General features: G+C 33.5%; 1 protein-coding gene across 1 annotated transcript; it reads right to left on the reverse strand.

Annotated features, from left to right (window-relative positions):
- Positions 1 to 1818: 1818 nt before the first annotated feature.
- Positions 1819 to 20424, reverse strand: LOC105638456 (myosin-6). The gene is made up of 44 exons (XM_089724045.1): positions 20290 to 20424; positions 19829 to 19972; positions 19492 to 19637; positions 19247 to 19403; positions 19067 to 19125; positions 18826 to 18985; positions 18014 to 18163; positions 17807 to 17943; positions 17580 to 17726; positions 17373 to 17474; positions 15673 to 15730; positions 15475 to 15576; positions 14229 to 14266; positions 13977 to 14103; positions 13724 to 13894; positions 13506 to 13637; positions 13302 to 13408; positions 13098 to 13158; positions 12685 to 12862; positions 12351 to 12556; positions 11145 to 11264; positions 10505 to 10603; positions 9985 to 10197; positions 9340 to 9477; positions 9163 to 9222; positions 8938 to 8997; positions 8709 to 8783; positions 8480 to 8554; positions 8250 to 8309; positions 7967 to 8106; positions 7750 to 7858; positions 7623 to 7643; positions 7439 to 7513; positions 7176 to 7346; positions 5948 to 6079; positions 5593 to 5778; positions 5030 to 5137; positions 4875 to 4945; positions 4682 to 4781; positions 4123 to 4179; positions 3065 to 3121; positions 2630 to 2710; positions 2459 to 2538; positions 1819 to 2380 (listed from the first exon to the last, which is right to left on the reverse strand). Exons 1-44 carry the CDS (start codon positions 20422 to 20424, stop codon positions 2266 to 2268), a joined length of 4920 nt encoding a protein of 1639 aa, XP_089580171.1. The 3' UTR covers positions 1819 to 2265.
- Positions 20425 to 21052: the final 628 nt, after the last annotated feature.

Consider the following 21052-nt stretch of genomic DNA (forward strand, 5'->3'; position numbering starts at 1 on the left):
TGAAGTCTCTCATCATCATCATCAGTTTCCAACTACTAAATCAATCATTCAGCATTTTTGTTATGATATATATATCTTTATTTGTTCATATAAATATTTTTGTTAGTACAAAATATATTCATATATCTAAACAATCATTTCATTTGTCTTTTCTCAAAAGATATATATTTTTCTCATTTTCTTTCTTTTTTCCTTCTCTTTTGGAGTTAGAACTTGATTTTTGTAATCTGAAAACAATCAAATTTAGAAAATAATAATAATAATAATAATATAACTAAGATTAGAGAAAGGATTATCAAATTAAAAACCAATTAATTAGGAGGATATAATGATTATGGGCATATGGGAGGGATAATTCTCCTGCTGATAAGATTAGGATAATGAAGGTCGGTTGTGAAATTTGAATAAATCAACTTTTAATTAATTTGTGTTCGAGATTGCATTGCATTTGTCTTAATTACCCAAAATCTTTCAAGTGCTAAATCCTCTATTTTTTTATTGAGATTCTTATTATTTTCATAATTTAACTCTCTAAATGTCTACAAATTTACGAAAATGATCATGTGATGTCTCATGTTGGGATGCACTAATCTACTTATTTGACTGTTAAGATATTATCTTCTTTTTTATTTTTTTTTTAAATTATTCATAGTTTTTTAAATGTATAAAACCAATAACTAACCGCCACATGTCCAATTAATCATAATGAAACTTGATGGTCTTATACTCAAAACCTATCATTTATAAATAATGTTTTTACTTTAAAGACTATATTGGCTATATCACGTATCGAAATGTAACGTAATCAAAAGGTTAAAATTTACACTGAAAAGGCGATCCTGCATAAAAAATATATTAATTATGTTTCATCATGTTTCTAATATAATCAAAAGTGTAAGATTTACACTGACAAGACGATCTTACGTACGAAATATATTTAATTATGTTTCATCACGTTTCATTATGGTTCACTGAAATAATATAAATTCATTTATATTAGAAAAAAAGTTTGTATGAGCATAGTCATAAATGTTATCCCCACAACATTATCTTTAACAATAAAGACCAAATCAGAAGGTGGATTCTGGCAAATTAAATTCAATGTGCTGCAAAAAAAATAATGAAAGTTCTATATATGCTTGATCCAAATATTACCCAAGAAAGGATCCCAATTAATGCTGAATGCACCATGAAACATGACACATAAAACTTGTATGCACATGCTAATATATAATAATATTTGAAGGTGCAACTAACTCCATAACTGTAATAACTGAAAGAGAATCAGAAATATAATTTTCAGTCAAATATTCCACAGTAGGAGAATCATTAGAAAAGAAACATGTGGTGACACATGTGATCACATGAATTTTGGAAGAGTTTTTGTTTGTTAGAGCATTTGGTGAAGAAGATGGTCAACAATAGCCTTTAATGGCGAAATTTTCAAGTCCAGGATTGGACATGTGCTCTTACAGTAAATTAATCATTTGGTGACCACACATTGCTCTTCTACATACATTTCACAGAGAGACACAGACACTGCCTTCAATTTTTGGGTTTATAAAAAATATATCTAAAGCTATAAATGAGTCCAGCCACGTTTGACCTATTTTTGAAATTTCTATTAAAAAAATAAAAAATATTCAATGAACTTAACGAGCTAAACTCGATTCTACTTATTAAGCTTATTTAATAAATAAACTATTTGCAAATGAATCCGATTTTAAACTCATTAGTTTGGCTCGTCTATATCCCTAAGTACAAACACATTACATAAACTAAATAGATAACCAGCTCAGAGCTTTGAGGTAAAACAGAAAGGCAAAAAGAAAATATATAAATTTTATTGTTTATATATGGCAGTAACTGTGCAACAGTTATGCAAAAACCTTATGGCCAAAATAACTTCACTGTAAATATGAAGGCCTGTTTCAGGACTCTGTACAACATGCAATTTGAGGAGGCTGAATAGCTTCTGAGAACAGCACCCCATCATATTACCTCGAAAAATTTCTCTTCCTACCATCCCTAAAAAGAATGCTGGTAAAGGAAAAAAATATATATCTAGAGCCCCATCAACTATAAGAACAGATCTAATGAGATTTTTACAACTATAATTAATGTAAAAGAATGATATTACATATGGGGCAATGGATGTTAAAAATGATGTTGGGGGGGGGGGGGGGGAATATAAAAAAATGGAGGCCAATTTACTGTCGTATGGCATTGACTGGAACTTCACTGATAAAATTAAGAACTGCAGCCTTATTCCTTTAAAAATTCGAAGTCCGGATTCTCGAGAAGTTCTAAAGCAGGTTTTACATCTGAAAAATCATTGTCTTGGAGAGAACGAGAAACCTCATCGATTGAGAAAGGAATACTGCATTAAAAAGGCTTAATGAGCATGAGCTGCAGGCATAAGTTATGCATTTCAAAGGAAGCGACTTTCATTTCTCACCTGGAATCTTCATGCAATGAAAGGGTTTTGATATCTTCAATGTTGGAGTCCTCCGTCTGAGCTTTCATGTTGGAAATGATCTACACAAAAACAAAATGGATTGCTACATCAAATATTAAGAGAGATGGGAATTGATTGTGATCTTTCAAAAGGGAAACTAATTGATCTTACATCTGGAGAAACACTTTCAGTATTGTGATCTTCATCCCCATATTGCATGCATACTTTGTAAAGCTGTTCAACACTCAGGACCTGAAAACAATGTGAATTGATGAGAGAGACGGGGGCAGATAATTCAACACAAAAATCATAATTTTTTAACATTATTTTTATATATAATTTAAAAACAGAAGTTTCAAATCTTGTCATTATCAAGTAAACTCATGCTAACAAATAAATACATTTTCCTTTTCCAGTCCCCTTTCTACCTTCCAAGCAGTTGCTTCATTCTTCATATGTTGCCAAAGATATACATGCCTCCATTCAGGTTCTTTCAAATATTTTTCTAAATCTTTTAAATTTTTTTCTAAGACTATTATTTGTAACATTTTTACAATTTCATTATAGATATCTCCAGATCCCAAAAGAGGGAGAGGGAAGCCTTACAGGGCAAAGGTCATTTTTAATTTCTTCATAGGACATTTTTGACTTCTGGTGTATAACCTGAAAAGAAAATTTTGCATAAATTAGGTTATCAAGAAAAATAATAATAAAAAAAATCGTCATTTGAGCTAAAAACAGAGTAACAGCCAACAGTTTTCATGTGCCATTCTTCAAAGAACAAAATTTTACAGCAAATAGTTAGTAACAAAAACAATTTGAGTTAAAAATGCAGTAACAGTCAACAGCATGCTTTATTATCCAATGACAGAATTCAATACACAAATGCATTCAAGATTCCACATATTAATCATAAAATTTTCCAAAGATCTTCAAAATCTCCATTTCAAAATATAGTCTTAAAATAAGCATCTATCTACAAAGCCCAACCATTAGCTTATATTTTTAATTAACTCATAAACTTATAATAGAAATCTTGAAATATAAAGCCATTCAATTGTATTACTATTTTATTTTGCCAAGTGAACAAATAGTTAAAAAAGATAATATCCACTTTATTCACGAAGGTGAATTCCAGCCACATGAAACCATGATTACAAGTAGACATCAATGAATCATATCAGTTTGACCGTCTGTTAGGAAATGGATGTAATTGCAATATTGATTTCTATTGTAATTGGGATTAATTGAGAATTGTTTTGCTGTTTTCTGATTGAATTGTATTTTCCATTTGACTTATAATTGAAAGTTGCTGATGTAGAAATATCTGCTGTGTTGCTTATGTGTAGCTCACACATTAGCCTATAAATAGCTAAGCTGTAAAGTTGTTGATTTTGGTGAAATAAAAGCCTAGATATTTTCACTCTCCTCATTTTTTCCTTTCTCTCTCCTAATTCTGGATCTCTCTTTCTCTCCTGTTGCTTTCACTTTCACAGTTTTTCTCGCATTTTTTCAGCTCACAAACACACTAATGAGGGTTGGATGACAACCAATCCTATATTTTCATAGATAACAAGATAATAGATATTGCAACAATAGAGTAAGAGTATTGCACAAATTGGAAGAACAACGTAATTGAATACGCAACACTGAAAGAAACATACCAAGAATCCAACAGCTTGCCTTGTATGTCTAAGTTCATCCCAAGATGAGCCTACAAACTGCAAAGAAAAGAATGATTACAAATGATAATGCAAACAAATAATACTAGTAAGTCTTTTGAAAAAAAAAAAAATTCTTTTATCCATAAAAACCAGAAAGATTAATCATCTTATCCAGTGCGTATTTTCTCCTAGGAGGAACACAAAATAACGGAATCATCATAAGGATGGAAATATCCTATACTTCTTAAGTAGAAACAGGAATTTTGGACATACAAGTTGAAACTCAAAATGACCTAAAAGTACAGTTGGCCCTTTGGGACCTCATCCACCACAAAAACTGAAGGGTTAGATTTAAGACAAAATGAGCCAAACAGAACCCACTAAATTCAGATTGTTTGCCAATTTGCCTCTAATTCAGGTGCTTTCTTCTTTTACTTTTTCAAAGAATTTCCACATTCAAGAATTTTTTTCTTGTGCTTCTTTTCGCACTTACAATATCTTCAAGGAAAATACTGTGGTGATTGTAGCATTTCATAAGAGAATACTTAAAAAACGGTACCTCTTCTTTTGCTTGGCCACACCATAGTTCTAATTCAGCAAGACCAGCCTTGACATATTCCCCATTGCTGAATGTGCAGCATTCTCGATGAAGAAGAAGACTGCGGAGGCATACAACAAATGAAAATGTCAAATTTATTTGGTAAATACAAGATTGTGCATCCATTTTCAATAAACATAGAACAATAATTTACCTATTAAACAACTGCACATTGATGTGTGAGAAAATTTGAGTAAAAATCTTCTGCACAAGAATCTGAGGTACCTACAAGACACCAATGATTGAGTCATAGAGCTTAAATAGAAGGCAACACATCACTTCTATATTGTGAAAATGAAAATCCCTTACAAAATTTTCTTTGAATTTGATCAGCATCCCATCCAGGCTCTCAACCATGCTGTGCCAGTGATTAGCCGGATTTGAATTTAATGCAGTTCCTTCTGATGCACTGGGTACCTGGAAAAATCCAGTATAGCTAAAATATGAGGTGAATAAAGAATGTATAAGGAAAAGGGTGGTTTAGTGCTTAAGAACGAATGATCCCGTTTTTGAGAACTACCACAGCTCAAACCCAACATGGTTAAAGAAGAAAATCCAGCATTCGGGTGAAAAAGATGAACTATATATGAAGATAAAATTTCAGATAAAATACTAGTAATAATAATAAAAGAAGAAGAATAAGACTTGGTCAATGATGTAAGAAGAATGATGTAATGTATTCATGATAGCAAAACCCTTCTATCAAGGAATTAAGGAAAGATCTCCACTCCTTTTTGAAGGCTTATTAACTTTTGATTGATCATGCAGCAAACATGATCCTGGAAGAAAATATAATGGATCAAAAGCCTCTAAATCCCAAAATGTATAAAATCACAAAATAAATCTATCATTTTGCCCGGATACAATTTTACCTGGATACAGGAAGAAACCAGTGGTGACAACTCTTTCTTTAAATTGTCTCGAATGATTGCATATAGTGTTTCGACATATGCTGTAAGCTGCTGCTTAAACAACAGTGCTGGATATTTAGCCTCAACAAGCTGTATTGTATCTTTTCCAACTCTAAGGCTTGATGAAGAAGGGGATGAACGAAAACTCTGGGAAAAATCAGGCCAAATTACTTCTTTGTATATGCAGGATTTTCGAATCCAAACATTTCTAGCATTAAATACCTACTATATTGTCTGAACTCTGAACTAGAATTACTAAGTTATTTTTGTGCAAGAAGTCCTGCAAATAAGCTTCAATAAGAAAGTATCTCATTACCTGAGTCATCCTGCCAAAAAATGACGTTGGGACAGGTGGCTTTTGACTTCCTTTTAAAGTCCGATGAAGTAAGCATAACAGCAAAGATGTATTAGATAACCAATAGGCCATATGATCATTGTCATCTGGGTTCTGCAAAATATTGTACAAAATGTCAAACTTGTCAAGTGTCAATTTGTATAATGAAAGATGTATCTCTTCTTTTCTTTTCCTCTTTTCAATTCATAGCAAATTCTTGAAGTGAACGAAGCATGCTAGTGATTCAACCCAATGGTTTACGAAGCCAATGGTTTAATCTATTTCTTCAGTTCTCTTCTTGCCAAGGCAATTTTTCTAATAAGAGGGAGTAATGGAGAAAATTCCAAGAGAAAAGGAGACCTCCATATGACTTTTATCAAATATAAACAAAAGCTTACGACACATTCCCAAGAAATGTTCTATAGTGGCCCTTGAATAGATAGGAGTCCATTAGATATATAGAGATTTTGAAAGCTGTTTTAGAGGGGAAATCATTAAAGTTTGGACAGCTAGAGTAATACAAAGGATTTCTCTACCACAATTGGACTATACCAATGATTGACTTGAGCCCCTATATGTTTGCATTGGTCACAAATAAGTTAGAAAAGCACATTGAAAAAAAGATATTCCTTGGTGTAAAATATTTGCAAATGACATGATTGTAATGGATAAAACTTGAGTAAGAGTTACCAGGAAGTTTTCTAGGTTCACTATTCAACTAGCTCTGGTTTATGATAGCAAGTCTTATATGATGAAGAAATAACATAAGATCAATCTGGCAGAAATGGAGATGCTCTTTTGTATATATATATATATATATGGAAAGACATGGATGAACTGGATAAGGAATGTCTGCATTCATGTGAAGATGGAAGTGACACCTATAGAGGATGATGGAGAAACAAAATCAGGTGGTTTGGACATGTGCTTCATAGGCCAGAAAATGCACCAGGATGAAATATTGAGCACATCAAAATTGTAGGAGATAAAAAATGAAGGAATCAAGTCTAAGATGACATAGAGAAAGTAGCGAGAAAGAACTTGGCTCTTGTAAACAAAAGATGGGGCCCTAAATAGAGTGCGAATGGAAGAAACAAATATATGTAACAAACTCCAACTTATTTGAGTTAAAGCTTCGTTGAGTTAACATTTTTTCCACCTTGGTTTAAGGCAAGATGATTTCTATTTTCAAACATGCTTAAACAAGTACCTCCATAGCAGAACCAATTGTTTGAATGAGACGATCAAATACACTAGTTTTTTCTACTTCAAATGATCTCCAATGAACAAGGCATCTATATATAGTAATTGCTGCAACAGGTTTTCCTTGACAAAAACCAAGATTTTGTTCTACGCATTTAATCAGAGCATCCACACTCTCCTGCATCAGAAATAATACAAATCAAAATAAAGAATTAAACACAAAAATTTTAGAAAGAAGTGTCACTCTTCGCACTCCCTTTAAGCACATACATGTAACCGTTCAATCCTAAACTTTTTGTCTTCATCTGTACCCAACGTTTTCTGAGGTGACGGACTCTGTGGTTCCTGTGGAAAGTAAGCTTAGTGAAGACCATAGATGATACAAGAACCAAATATGAACACAGAAAAAAAAATCATATATAAATCAAGATAAAGTGGTTTTATTTTCTCTTACATGATGACCATTCTCGAGAGCCTGCAAGAACTCAGAAGGAAAAAGAAAAAATGTTAGCATGTTTTCAAATGATGATGTAGGACCAAAAACAATTGCTTTTCTTCCTAACAAAATTGCAAACATTTACCTGAGATGTAATTGCTAAATGTTCTGATAGTGTTTTGCCAGATGAAATGGACAATGCTTGCTGCCGAACTTCATCTTTAGCCTCCAAATCAGCAAGTTTTTCTTCGAGCCTGACATAAGATAGAAATTAAATCCAAGTTAGTCATGGAGAAACCCGATCATCCTGCCTCCATATTGACTTAAAGATGCATCTTTAAAGATTTTAACACAACTGTAACCTCTGCATGGAAGTTTTCAACTCAATAATTTTTGTCTCTGCATCCAATGCTTGCTTTAATCGTTCTTCACTAAGCTTAAATGTTTCTTCATATTTCCCCTCTGTTTCATCAATTTTCTTCTCCAGTGAACTTACCATATCCTATTGAGAACCATTAAGACCAAAAAAATCCTTTAGAAGAATCAAATTAACCATTTTCAATATTTTATTCATTTCTTTTTCTTAGATTTCTAATTGCACTTATTCAAGAAGCAAATTTAAAAGCAACGTAAGTAGGACTCTACCTTGAGCTTTACATTTTCAGCAGTAAGTTTACTCACTAATTCATGGTCAACAACTGAGACCTGTGGATGAGTCATTCAGGAAATATCATTATAGAAGTTAAATTTTACCATGGATAAATAATATTTATCCATTTCCTTTTCTTATATTGCTCAATGCACTCATTCAAGAAGCCTTGTATTGGCATTCAGAACCGAAGGCCCATTTAAAAGCAACATATGTAGAACCTTACCTTGAGCATTTCATTTTCAGCAGTAAGTTTACTGATTAATTCATGGTCAACAGCTGAGACCTGTGGAGAGGCATTCTGAAAATATGGGCAGTTTAAGTTAATTCCCACCATGTTCAATACTTTATTTATTTTCTTTTTCTTAGATTACTGAATGCGCTCATTATAGAAGCCTTAACATCAATATTCAAAATGGAAGGTCCATTTAAAAGCAACATATATAGAACCTTACCTTGAGCATTTCATTATCAGCAGTAAGTTTACTGATTAATTCATGGTCAACAGCTGAAACCTGTGGAGAGCCATTCTGAAAATATTGTGTAGTATAAGTTAAATCTCACCATGTTCAGTACTTCATCTATTTGCTTTTTCTTAGATTACTGAATGCACTCGTCGTAGAAGCCTTAACATCAATATTCAAAATGGAAGGTGCATTTAAAAGCATCGCTTTAGAACCTTACCTTGAGCATTTCATTTTCAGCAGTGAGTTTACCCACTAACTCATGGTCAACAGCTGAGACCTGTGGCGATTCATTCAGAAAATATCATTTAGTAAAGTTAAATTTTACCGGGATCAATATTTTATTCATTTTTCCTTATAGCAGATTGCTGAAGTCACTATTTGAGAGGCTTGAATCAGCATTTAGAACCTAGATTCATTTGAAAGCTAATGAGAAGAACCTTACCTTGCGCAGTTCATTTTCAGCAGTTAGTTTATTCGCTAATTCATGGTTGGCGGCTGAGATCTGTAGGGGGTCAAATGACAAATATTATTTACTAAAAGTCAAATTTTATCATGTTCAATATTTTGTTCATTTGAGAAGCCCTGTATCAGTTTGAAAGCAACTTATGCAGCACCTTACCTTGAGCATTTCAATTTCAGCAGTGAGCTTATTCACTAATTCATGGTCAACAACTGAAACCTCCTGTATGATAGGTGCTTGTTCACTAGCTTTCCTTGCAGCCTCACGCTCCTTAATAAGCAGAGCTTTAGTGTTGATCTTATCATTTAAAATTTAATTTTATTATCTAAATATTAAAAATTATATCTAATAATTTCCTTTTAAAAGTTACCATATTGCTTGTAAAAAAATTATATTATCTACATCTAGAGCTTAAGTTTGAATTTTTATATTTTTCATCTCTTATTCTTATTTTTTAAAAACAATAATCAGGGTACACGGTGCTTTTATAACTTATATATCAGAAAAACATGTTTGAGGTAGGAAAAAAAATTTTTTGCTCAGTTTTATATTTTTTTAGTCAATAAATTGTATTAATTGTTTTATTTCTCATTTTTATTTTAAAATAAAGTTTATCTAAATTTTTTAAATTTACAAATTATATTATATAGCCTCACGCGAAGAACAGGTTTACGACTAGTTATTTACTAAAAGTTAAATTTTGTCATGTTGAATATTTTGTTCATTTCCGTTTTCTTAGAATGCTGAATGTACTCATTTGAGAAGCCCTGTATCAGTTTGAAAGCAACATATGCAGAACATTACCTTGAGCATTTCAATTTCAGCAGTGAGTTTATTCACTAATTCATGGTCAACAACTGAAACCTCCTGTATGATAGGTGCTTGTTCACTAGCTTTCTTTGCAGCCTCACGCTCCTTAATAAGCAGAGCTTTAGTTTCGTCGAATTCAAGTTGCATCTCTTGCAAAGCTGATTGTAATTTTGCAGTTTCCTGTGTTTTGGCTTGCTCGAGATCAGCCTGCATTAAACAGAATGCTTAATTACAAACAAGGAACAGCCAAGAAATATGTCACAATAAATTCTGGAAAGCATAACTTGGTAGCTCTCTTCGTACGTCCAAACTATGGTATTTAGCCCATAGGCACAGATACTCAAAGCATTCCTTAAACTCTTTCTCCAAGTCATCTCATTAGAAATGAATACTCTAACATAGATATTTAAGATGCCAATGTATCAGAAGATATTAGATTGCAGAAGAGCTTTAACAGTGAAGTAGTACGGGTTCATTTATTTAGGTGGAGAAACATCAAACAGAAAACCCTTACCCTCATTCTTTTCTCCTGCTCCAGACACAAGGTAAGTTCTTTAACTTGCTCTTCAAGCTTAACTTTGGCCTCTTGCAGAGCACCAGTCTCCTTAGCAGCCTGTAGATGTATGTTATGAATCATAAATTTGACACATGTAAGAAAAACGGTCAAGGAACTGCAGCAACTGATTCATACAGCATCAGGATTCCAAGATGTGGAACTTCACAGGAGAAAAAGCTAAAATTAACCAAATGCACAATTTCTAACCGCTAAATCTTGGAATGGCTACGCAAGCAAGAGGACGATTAGGAGTAAGATCATTTGTTTGAAGTCATTAAATAAATTTTTGCCTCACATTTTTTGCATTAAAAATTTTCAAAGGATTAGGAGCAAATCATTTATTTGACATCAGTTCTTCAACTTATTTCAGTTAGTTCAGTTCTTAGACTATTGAATTTCAGTAATTTAGGCTTTATCTAAATTTTGAACCTACCTACCAATGCTCATCCATAGTTGAGATGTGTCATGAAAGGGGAAGAAAATAAGCAAGCATAAATCCAAAAGGCAGAAAGATGAGCTTAAAGGTAAATCATGAAAAGAAGGTAGAAGATAAGAACAAAGAAGAAAATGAAGACAAGGAGGATAAATAGGAGGTTACCATTTTAAGCTTACGTAGTTCTCTGCGTGCAACTCTTCTCCTCCAGGCGCATTGCATGATAAGTGCTGCTTTCTTTAACCTCGAATAATAACGGGAGGCTAAATATTTTCGGCAATAACTCTGTAAAAGCATGAAGTCCAATCAAATCAAATCAAATAAATGATACACAAACACAAAAAAAATGAACAAGAAGAGAATTCTGTATATGGATACAACAAATAACATTATAAACTATCTTGCTCAGAAGTCAGAACTAGATGGTTAAAGTGAGGAACTTTGGTTCAATGCATAATATGCTACTCACCATTCAATAACTTTTCTTCCATCCTCTCAGTGAAACCAAAATGTCATCCTAGGTGTCTGGGTAATGGTGGTGATTTTCTTGATTACAACTAAGATGGTCTACACCAGGTTGCTTCGGGTTTGAATTGGGGACTCTTCGTAAAACCAAGCAAGATGGCTATTATCGCTGTGTTGGTTTCACTATACCTTCATTTCACTAATAAATGAGATTTACTCAATTCAAAATTGAGCAAACCGGTTTTGGAGAGACTAATTACAACATATACTGACACTGTACTGTCCCTGGTTCTAGCACTCTTTAAGATTGAGTTTTTCTCCAAAAAATTATACTCCCTTCCCTTTGTCCCAAATTTAATTTCCGGCTTAACTTTGTCATGGAGATGAAGAAGGGTCTTGTGATGATGTGAGTGAAGGATTATTGATGGTTTACTAATTCAGGCCTACTCATAATTTTAGTGTAAAATGGAATAAAAATCAAAGTGAATTATTTAAAGGGTATTATGGAGAAAACAACCTATTGAATTATTGACTTTTAATTAAAATAGGAAAATGAACAATTAATTTGACACCCGAATTAGTAATGTAGGCGCTTATTATGGGCAGAATGACTATTTAAGATTATCAACGATAAACTAAGGCCTATTCCATCCCTTTTCATTTTTTTTCATATGGTGGGTCAAGAAAGCGGACAACTTGTTACTGACAATTTAATTATTGTCCAACACACCAAACCACAAATATTCAATCATCATTAATCTATTTATTAATCACATTAATTGGTTGGAGAAATATGAAATCTATTAGTTCCATACTTGTCACTTTGTATGGTAGGAAAAAGAGGTAAAAGGACTAGAAATTAACAAAATATTCAAATAATTCCATGTGCAAACATTTCAACTTTACCTGGATCACAATCGCAGCTCTTTTCCGTCTCCTGAACTCAAGCTCAAGACAAGCAGCCATTCTACGCATGCCTGTCTGAATAGAAATAGATGAAGCACACAGACTCTTGTAAGCTTTCCTTGCAAGATACTTCCGACAATTTTTCTGGATCTTCAGAGAAGCAGCTTCTCTTCTCAGGCATTCATACTGATGACGTGCTATTTGGCCTGCAAAATACCCAAAATAAGACAAAACTTATAAAATTTCGTTTAGAGAGAAAAAAGTTCTTGATTAATTTTATTCGCCTGTAACACATTCACTTGCTTGCATGCATTTCTATAAAGCTAAACAATACCTCTGCACAATTTTTGGATATCAATGGCAGACTGCCGCAATAAGAGAAAGGCTTTGCGACAAAAATATGTACGAACTTTCCTCTGAATGATGGCTGCAGATCTTCCTAACACCTCACTTCGACGAGCATCTAGTTCTGCCATTTGACCGGCTCTGAGAAACACTTTTGTTTTGCCAATCTGCAAGATAAATGAATCAGTAAAACTGTTTCTTCAAATGTTAGAAAGTGTCTGCAATTATTTGACACTGCATATTGTCATCTCAAAGATAGGCATATGCAATAAACAAAAATTCAAAACCCACTAAGTGACTGACAGACTGCTGCCTCATATGCACATGTTCATGTATCATATACAGGAAGAAAAATTCAAGCAGTTTCAGACTATTTGCAAAAGTAGTAGTAGAAAAATATACCTGAAAACCTTGAAGCTTTGCACTCTCCAAAAGCTTCTGGCAAGCGGTAGGCCCTTTACAGCTATAAATATATAATTACATCAAAGGGGAAAAAAGAGTTAATGCAACTCAAATGGAAAATCCCATAAATTCAATTAGTAATGTTTCATAACCACAGAGAAAACTAAAGCAACATTCGATGAAAGCAAAATTTAGTAAAGCTACCTTTTGACAACATTTGGTCCCAAGATGCCAAAACGACTAACAAATTCATCAAACATCTTCCTAGTGGGATATCCTGCACAACTAATCCGAATTGCCTCCATGACTCCCTGGAATCAAATGCATATCAAATCCATTACACATGAATGTGACAAATATTAAATTCAACATCAAGAAAAATGAAATGGTCAAAAACTCAAAACTTACACCACAACGTAGTTGCTGTAAAACATTAGTGTTCTCAAAGATGGCTGGCTTCAGAACATTATTTGGCTTTACACAGCGAATATAGTGTGGCTCAGTGGCACTCAGTGTTTCAAGCAAAGCTTGCAGTTGTTGCTGCATGAAGTACAGAAATTAAGATTGTAGTATATGAAGTAAGCAAACTATGTGCATCAAACCCATGGGCAATATGCTAAGCTGACCTTAAAGCGAGAACCTATTGATGAGAACTTTGATGATTTTGAAGAATCCTCAGGCAATGGTGGGAAAAGGCTTGAAACAAATGAGCATTTGGATGCGCTAAGGAGAGCTTGGTGCTCGGCAACAACATAATCTTTGTTTTTATCCAGAAATTGCTCAGTTTGGTATGTTACCTACAGTAAATAAACACCACTGATTTGAGAATTGAGCAGCAATGAACCTTTTCCTTACTAGGGGGAGGATAAACATACTCACATCACCAGCATAATGACAAATAGTGAAATCAGTGCGTGACAACTTAGGCTTGCTGAAGCGCTTGTGATCTTTAAAAGTCTGATAAAGCTTTTGAGCAAATGTCTCATATGTTGATCTGGGAAACATACTATAAGAACAAACAAAAACCATTAAGAATAATATAAAATAAAAGGAAAATTATTTCCTAGACATAACAAAATTAGTTTTAATAAAAACTGTGATATCTTCTTTTTATTATTATTTTTAACTTACCAAGCCTCATCAAGAAGAGCAATGATGCCGCCTGGTTTCTGAAATTGTAAAAACTACAAATTAGAATGATCAAACACAATTGAAACCGCCCCCCCCCCCCCCCCCCCCAAAAAAAAAAAATAAAAATATATATATATATATATATATATATTAATCATTAAATGATGTCCCGTTGTTATGGCTTGAGAAAACACTAAATTAGAAAGAACCAGAATACATTCAGGCCTACAAATTATGTGCACAAGTGAAACAGGCCCAGCTAACTTAAAGCCAACGTCTAATTGGAGTCATGATAATAACAAACTTGAAAAATCCTCTTGTCCAAGGAAACAATAACTTATTGATTTTGTCTCAACACTTTTTCTATTTTCTTTTCCTAAAATATATTTTTAGAGAACCAAGACACCATTGTATTGACATTCTGATTTATATGGAGAAAATTTAATTCCTTAAGGTGCACAAACAAACAAATGTTTTAGCAGTTTTCATGTCCTGGAGTCATTTTTCCTTGATGTAAATAGTGATTTCACAATATACTTGCATGATAACTAGGATAATATAGGCACTTATGAGGTAAGTCAAGCACATTCAAAAAACTTATTGAAAACCAAATCCACAAGACTTTATTTTTTCATGTCTGTAAACCAGATAATGCATTTTTTTGCTGTTGACTAAAATTGAGTTACATCCCTTGCATTGCTGATTTGCATTAACACTTGTATGTGATAAAGTTTCAGTAGTAACAGCTCACAAATTCACAATCAAAGTCACATCGAATGAAGCTTGAGAGAAAATAGCAACTAAATAAGCAGAGCGCATGAACCACTAGTAAAATTAGCAACAACTGATAATAAGTTATGGACAAGAGAAACAAAATTGGGCGATGAGTACTAAAAGAAAAAAATAGTTACGCCAAAGTTAAATGTAGTTAAATGTTCATGATAAGTAATATAGTAACAGAGAGAGCAGGGAAAAGGGAGGAATAAAACAATGGTAATAATCATGATAAGTAGAAAGGGAAGAAGCAAATTCATTAATAGTAGTGTCAAACTCTTGCTCATGAAATTGAGAAATGAGATTATGAAAAACGGTGAAATGTTTTATTTGGATATAATATCAAATAAAATCAAATTAATCCTGCCAAAATGGTTTGCTCATTCTTGCAAAGGTAAACTGAAAGGTAAATATTTACTAGTTTTGATACTGGACCACAATATAATTAAACATAATATGACATAAACCACACCTTTTCAATAAGATCAAGGACATCCTGATTATCAATGAATTCTATGTAACTCCAATTAATTTCTTCTTTTGTATATTCTTCTTGCTCCATCTTGAAAACGTGCTGTCCAACGAAATATTTTAAATCAAAAGAAGGGATTAGATTTGGAGGTTCCTGGGAATACTACAAAACAAAAGAATATTATATTGTGTGGAAAACCTGATTGAAATGTTGCTGCAGCTTTTCATTGGTTAAATTGATACAAAACTGCTCAAAACTACAACAAACAAGTAACATTGTAAAACTAGATACAAGCATCTACAACAGGATAATTACAAATACAACATATGATGAAATGGCAAAAGCATATTTACATATTGGAATATGAACATATGATACTGTTGGTTTAATATCTGAAAATTTCATCGCAGAGTTCTTAATATTTTCAAGACGTAGGCCTTCACTTTTGAACCTTGTTTATTTTGAATTCACTTCAGATTTTTACAGGTAACATAATATTTTTATTAATTAATAGTTCTAATTTTATGGGCCTCCTTGTTCCTTGCTGGATTATTTCATTTTTTTGAATTTTATCTATTCCTTTTTATTCATGGCCTCTGTTCCTGAATTCTTGCAACTAACAAATTCTTGATTATCTTTGAATATTGTTATGCGCTTATTTAATTGTGCATATGCTTAGATCTTATATTCATATTTAGCTAACCTAACTTGTATTCAGTTAAGTTTGAATTTATTCATGCAGAGTTGAAGCCCACCCTGTGGCTTATCATGTATTAACCTTGTGCAGATTTTAAGCATCCTTAGGTTCATGTTGGCCCCAAATCCACCTGGCCTAGGTTCAAATCATTGCACCTGACCAAATTCCAGCATCAAGACAAAAAAGCAACCATGCGCCTATGACTAATAAGACCTGTACATCAATTGGGCTACCTTGGAAAATATAGCCCACCGATCCACGTTTGCTTCATATATCAAAGTTTGTAGCCCAGATCACAAATGGGTCTATTAAGTAATAATGAATTTATCATGACGTAGGTACAAAATATGCCACCTAAGACGTGTAAAGAGCATGAAAAATTGGATCATGGCTTCATTTATGGTGGTGTGTTTTGTGAGTTAATGCAAGTATAACACTTACCTACACCCGTTGTATGGGCCCACCCATATATCAAGCCAATCTAATGAAGACACATAAGATAAACGAGGGATATTACTTCCCATTTACTGAGAAAAAAGGACAAAAGAGTCCTCAATGATAAAATTTTTTTTTTGAAATAATAGTTATCCATACAGAAGTAGGTAAGTAATTTCCTTGATGCAACTAATGCAATCTACATGTAGTCTCCTAATATATCAATCAATCTAATCTTTTGATTTTCCACTCTAAGAAATTAAAATGTTTTCTTTGGTCATCAGTCAATGTTTAGCTTCAGGCTTTGAATTTGTTAGTCTGAGTCCTTAATTAAGGTTCTAGGAGTCCTATACAATGAGGTCTAGGAAAAATTTAAAAAGATGAAAGAAAAAAATCAACATAATTTATTTCATTAGTATCAAGGTTAACACCTTTTCAAGGTCTATCCAAGAAGGTAAACTACTCCCACACTCATTCCTATCTTGGAATTCCATCCATTTATCTTCAATTTAACACTTTAAAGGAACTTCTCAGTTAAAGGTCACTTGCACGAGAAAAACAACCCCAACCCTAACGGTAGATATAAACAGAAAAAAGTAAATAAATAAATAAAAACATAATAAACATACAAATGGGATAATAAGCACCGACGTCTGAAATTTTCTTGGTAGCCATTTCATCAAAAGAAATACAAGTATTCCAAGCATTTATTTTGAAGGAAATTAACATCTATAATGATGAAAACAAAAGCATACCGGTTAAGCACCTGTTTGTCTTGAAACTCTCGAATCCATATATATCCAGAACCCCAATTAAGGATGTGGAATCAGGGTCTTGACCAATAGAGTTATTAATCTTGTCCACAAGCCTGAAGGATGAGTAATCAGGAAGTTAAGAAATTGTAGTGGCTGAATGCTATGGCCGAAAGAGAAGGGTACTTTAGAACAAAAGCATGAAGTGCATTACAGCATACCAATCAAATAATCTCGAATAGACAGTTTTGGCGAAAGCATCTCTATTGATAGCTGCAGCACCAGGATCAAGTGCTTTTGTTATGCTCTCATCACGAGTCACGATCACACGTTTGCATAAGGAGTCCTCAAGAGCCTTTTCATCACACCTAAACCAAACTTGCAGATTATAGAATTGCCATAACTATTTTAGACATCAAAAGAATAGATTAAATTAATGTTGAGTTACATGAACAGTTCAGCCGCTGTCTTCAGATGGAACCAAGCTTTATCATCCTTGGGCTGAGAAGAATCTACTTCATCTCCCTTTCCAAACTCAACGTTGCCTATATGTAGTATTGCAGCCACAACTCGAAATATTGCATCCTATCAAGAAAATTTTAGAAGAAATTTTTCATTTTAAAAAACCCTATTACAAAATCGGTAAATACACTACCTGCTCATCAGAATTTATCCCCACGACATCCATAGCCCTTCTAGTAGCGAGATACTCATCAGAATCATCCACTCCATCCAGTTCGCAGCAGTTTGATTGATTGAGATAATGAAACGTTTTAGGATTTCCCAACTTGTACTTCTTGACATCCTGATGGATACGTTAAGAAACACATGGTATAAGACAGCTAAACTCCTAACAGTTTATATCATTTTAAGGTACCCCGCCTTGGCTGGGAACTTAAACAGTGGACATAAAAGAACAACAGCCAAAATAAAACTAACAAAACGACATTAACAAAAATTGTTTGGCTTTCCATCAGTATACAGTGGACATCATTTACTGACACATATAATAGGCAATGTATGTTTCTTGAAGGCTTTCAGTAAGGTTAATACAGATCTAGACATGAAAATGGCTTTCAATGGTTGTTAGTACTTATGGGAATGAGGTTGAAAGTGCTTTTTCAGGGAAAAATCCTTTTAGATATTGTTGCAAGAAGCTGTTGGAACTGCTATTTAATTGTTTGTCATGATAACTGAACTGAAACATGTGAAATACACCTTAAAAGAAATTTACTTGCCTTTGGTCAATATATTCAAGATTGTGCTTCTCTCAACCACAACTAAAACAAACGCCCAAAAATACTAGATATCACATCAACCACTCACCATCTAAGGAAATTTGTAGAAAATAAAAGATGCCAAATTTAAACTTTTACTAAAACAAAAATTCAATTTCTAATGATCTTTGCACCAGAACCTAGCATCTCTAGGAAGAAATTTTCAGATGCATGCATAACATCAATTTACCTCCTGAGGAGCAGCACACAGCATGTAAAAGCAGTGATAATTTCTCTCAGGATCAGACACTTGGCAAACACGGGATCGTTCCAGTAGATAAGTCCTAATGGCAGCTCCTGATATCTTCCCCATCTTGTTAAACTGAATCTCCACAAACTTACCAAAACGACTGGAATTTAAGAAAGGAAAGAGCATAAACCTTGTGCCATAATATGACAAAATTCAAACATTTTCAGTAACGATTTACCACCTTGAATTGTTATTCCTGACAGTCTTAGCATTACCAAATGCTTCCAGAACAGGATTGGACTGCCAAAGTAAAACATAAAAAATGAATTGAATCTATCATTTTCCAAAAGGAAATAGTTGCATCTCTTGGTCCAGAAACATGCAACTAATAGGATCAGTAGAAAAATAAAGGCAATGGTACCTCTAAAACTTGTTGCTCCACAGACCTTCCCTCAGATCCAGGTTTCCCACCCATATAGGCTAAATACCGCATAAGCATCTTTGTACTCTCTGTTTTACCAGCTCCACTTTCCCCACTAACCAAAATTGCTTGACTTATTCCCTCGTTGATCATTTGTCTGCAAGTTTAGATTCTCTATACTTATGAGGGAATGCTATTCAAAACAACATTCAATGATTAGACAGACAATTTCATATGACAATCACCTGTATGCTGAATCTGCAACAGCAAATGGATGCGGGCTTAGCTCACCAATGGCTGCCCCTTTATACTTTCCCATTATATCATTACCATATAAATGAGGAAGTCTTCGAAAAGGATTGACAGCAATCAATATATTTCCCGTGTAAGTCTGGAATTACCACAACCAAGTTTAGCCTCATATCCCAAATAAAGTACCTCAGGAAGAGGTTGCCTATATTTTATGGCTAATATAGCAAAGATAATGCAGCAAAAAATAAATCTGTTCAGCCTGCAACAAAAGTTTCTACTGGACACCAAAGAGAATATCATAAAAAGATGTAAATCATCTGCTCAACTTACATATATTTCATTTGTATCATATCTACATTTAAGATTGAACAGAACCCCTGGCTCATGCAAATATGCCAGCTTTGTCATATCATCCACACCATCTAGAGGAAATTCAGGATCCTTTGGATGAACATCAGATGCTTTAACAACAACCTAAAGTAGACAGAAAAAAATAAGCGGAGAAGGAAATAAACCTGAACCTTGAATTTTATGCAATTGGAAAATAATAGCATAAGCACAACATACACCAATGGGATCAACGAGAAATCTCGCTTAACATAAAAGGAAGAATGTACATGAAAGTATGCATAATTGTACAAGTCCAGACACATGAACAGATGCATAGACTATCAACTTGCGACCATCCAATGCAAATGAATAATGTATATTTTTAGATTTATTAGAATCTCATGCTAAATTTAAACTTCTAAACTAAAAACTTCATATATAGTCTGACAAGAAAAACTCACTGTCTTTCCAGATGAAACTTTCACTGTAATCTCTTCACCGTTAACTTTCAAAACTTCTCCATCAATCCAAGTTACCTCAGGATCCAACACCCAAACAAAAGATCCAACAAGTATATTTGTCGAAGCAACCTGCATGATCAAGTCATCAGTAAAGTCCATCAGAAAGGTGAAAATATGCTTTCGAAAATAACAAAGGCATTCATAAAATTTAGTTAAAAATAATCAAAGGGTAGACAGTTGCATCTACACAAACACACATGCGAGCCTCTAAGCCAACTGGGAGCTAGTAATAGTAAGAACTAGTGACGACAGAATATTACTGGGTGCAAAAACAAAATGACAGAAGTGCTCCTTCCCTCTCAGCAGATTCAAGTGGTGTAGGAAATGTTTCTTTGTTTTTTCATTCTTTTTTTTTTTCTTCTCAGATATAACATTCTAAAGCTGGTCATTCTATACATCTTACAACATGTTTGTTCCAATCTAAAGACTTCCAGTAAATCAGAATGGTATTCCGTTCTTAATTTTATGAGAACTTTAACAATGTCCAAAAGAAAGCAGCCAATGAACAAAAGCATAATTAAGAACACAGTAAAACCCAATGGTCATACAAAGAAATACATACTCTATGACAACGACGACGACGACAACAATAATTTCCAAAAGTAATTCATAAAGACAAGTTAAGAAATATAAAATGTGAGACCACAGAATATAATGTAGCAATTGCACTATAAAGGAGTGAAAGGATAATCCGTATTAGTTC

Source organism: Jatropha curcas, chromosome 7 (genome assembly GCF_041381405.1).
Source record: "Jatropha curcas cultivar XTBG-Jc1 chromosome 7, XTBG_Jcur_1.0, whole genome shotgun sequence".
Classification (NCBI taxonomy): Eukaryota; Viridiplantae; Streptophyta; class Magnoliopsida; order Malpighiales; family Euphorbiaceae; genus Jatropha; species Jatropha curcas.

Coding starts and splice junctions, on each gene's coding strand:
- LOC105638456 (XM_089724045.1), bottom strand. CDS start 20,424: ATGCAGGTTGCTTCGACAAATATACTTGTTGGATCTTTTGTTTGGGTG. Junction 5,779..5,947: donor TTTTTGGCAGGATGACTCAG/GTAATGAGATAC, acceptor GATTTTTCCCAG/AGTTTTCGTTCATCCCCTTC. Junction 4,782..4,874: donor AATGTGCAGTTGTTTAATAG/GTAAATTATTGT, acceptor ATGCCTCCGCAG/TCTTCTTCTTCATCGAGAAT.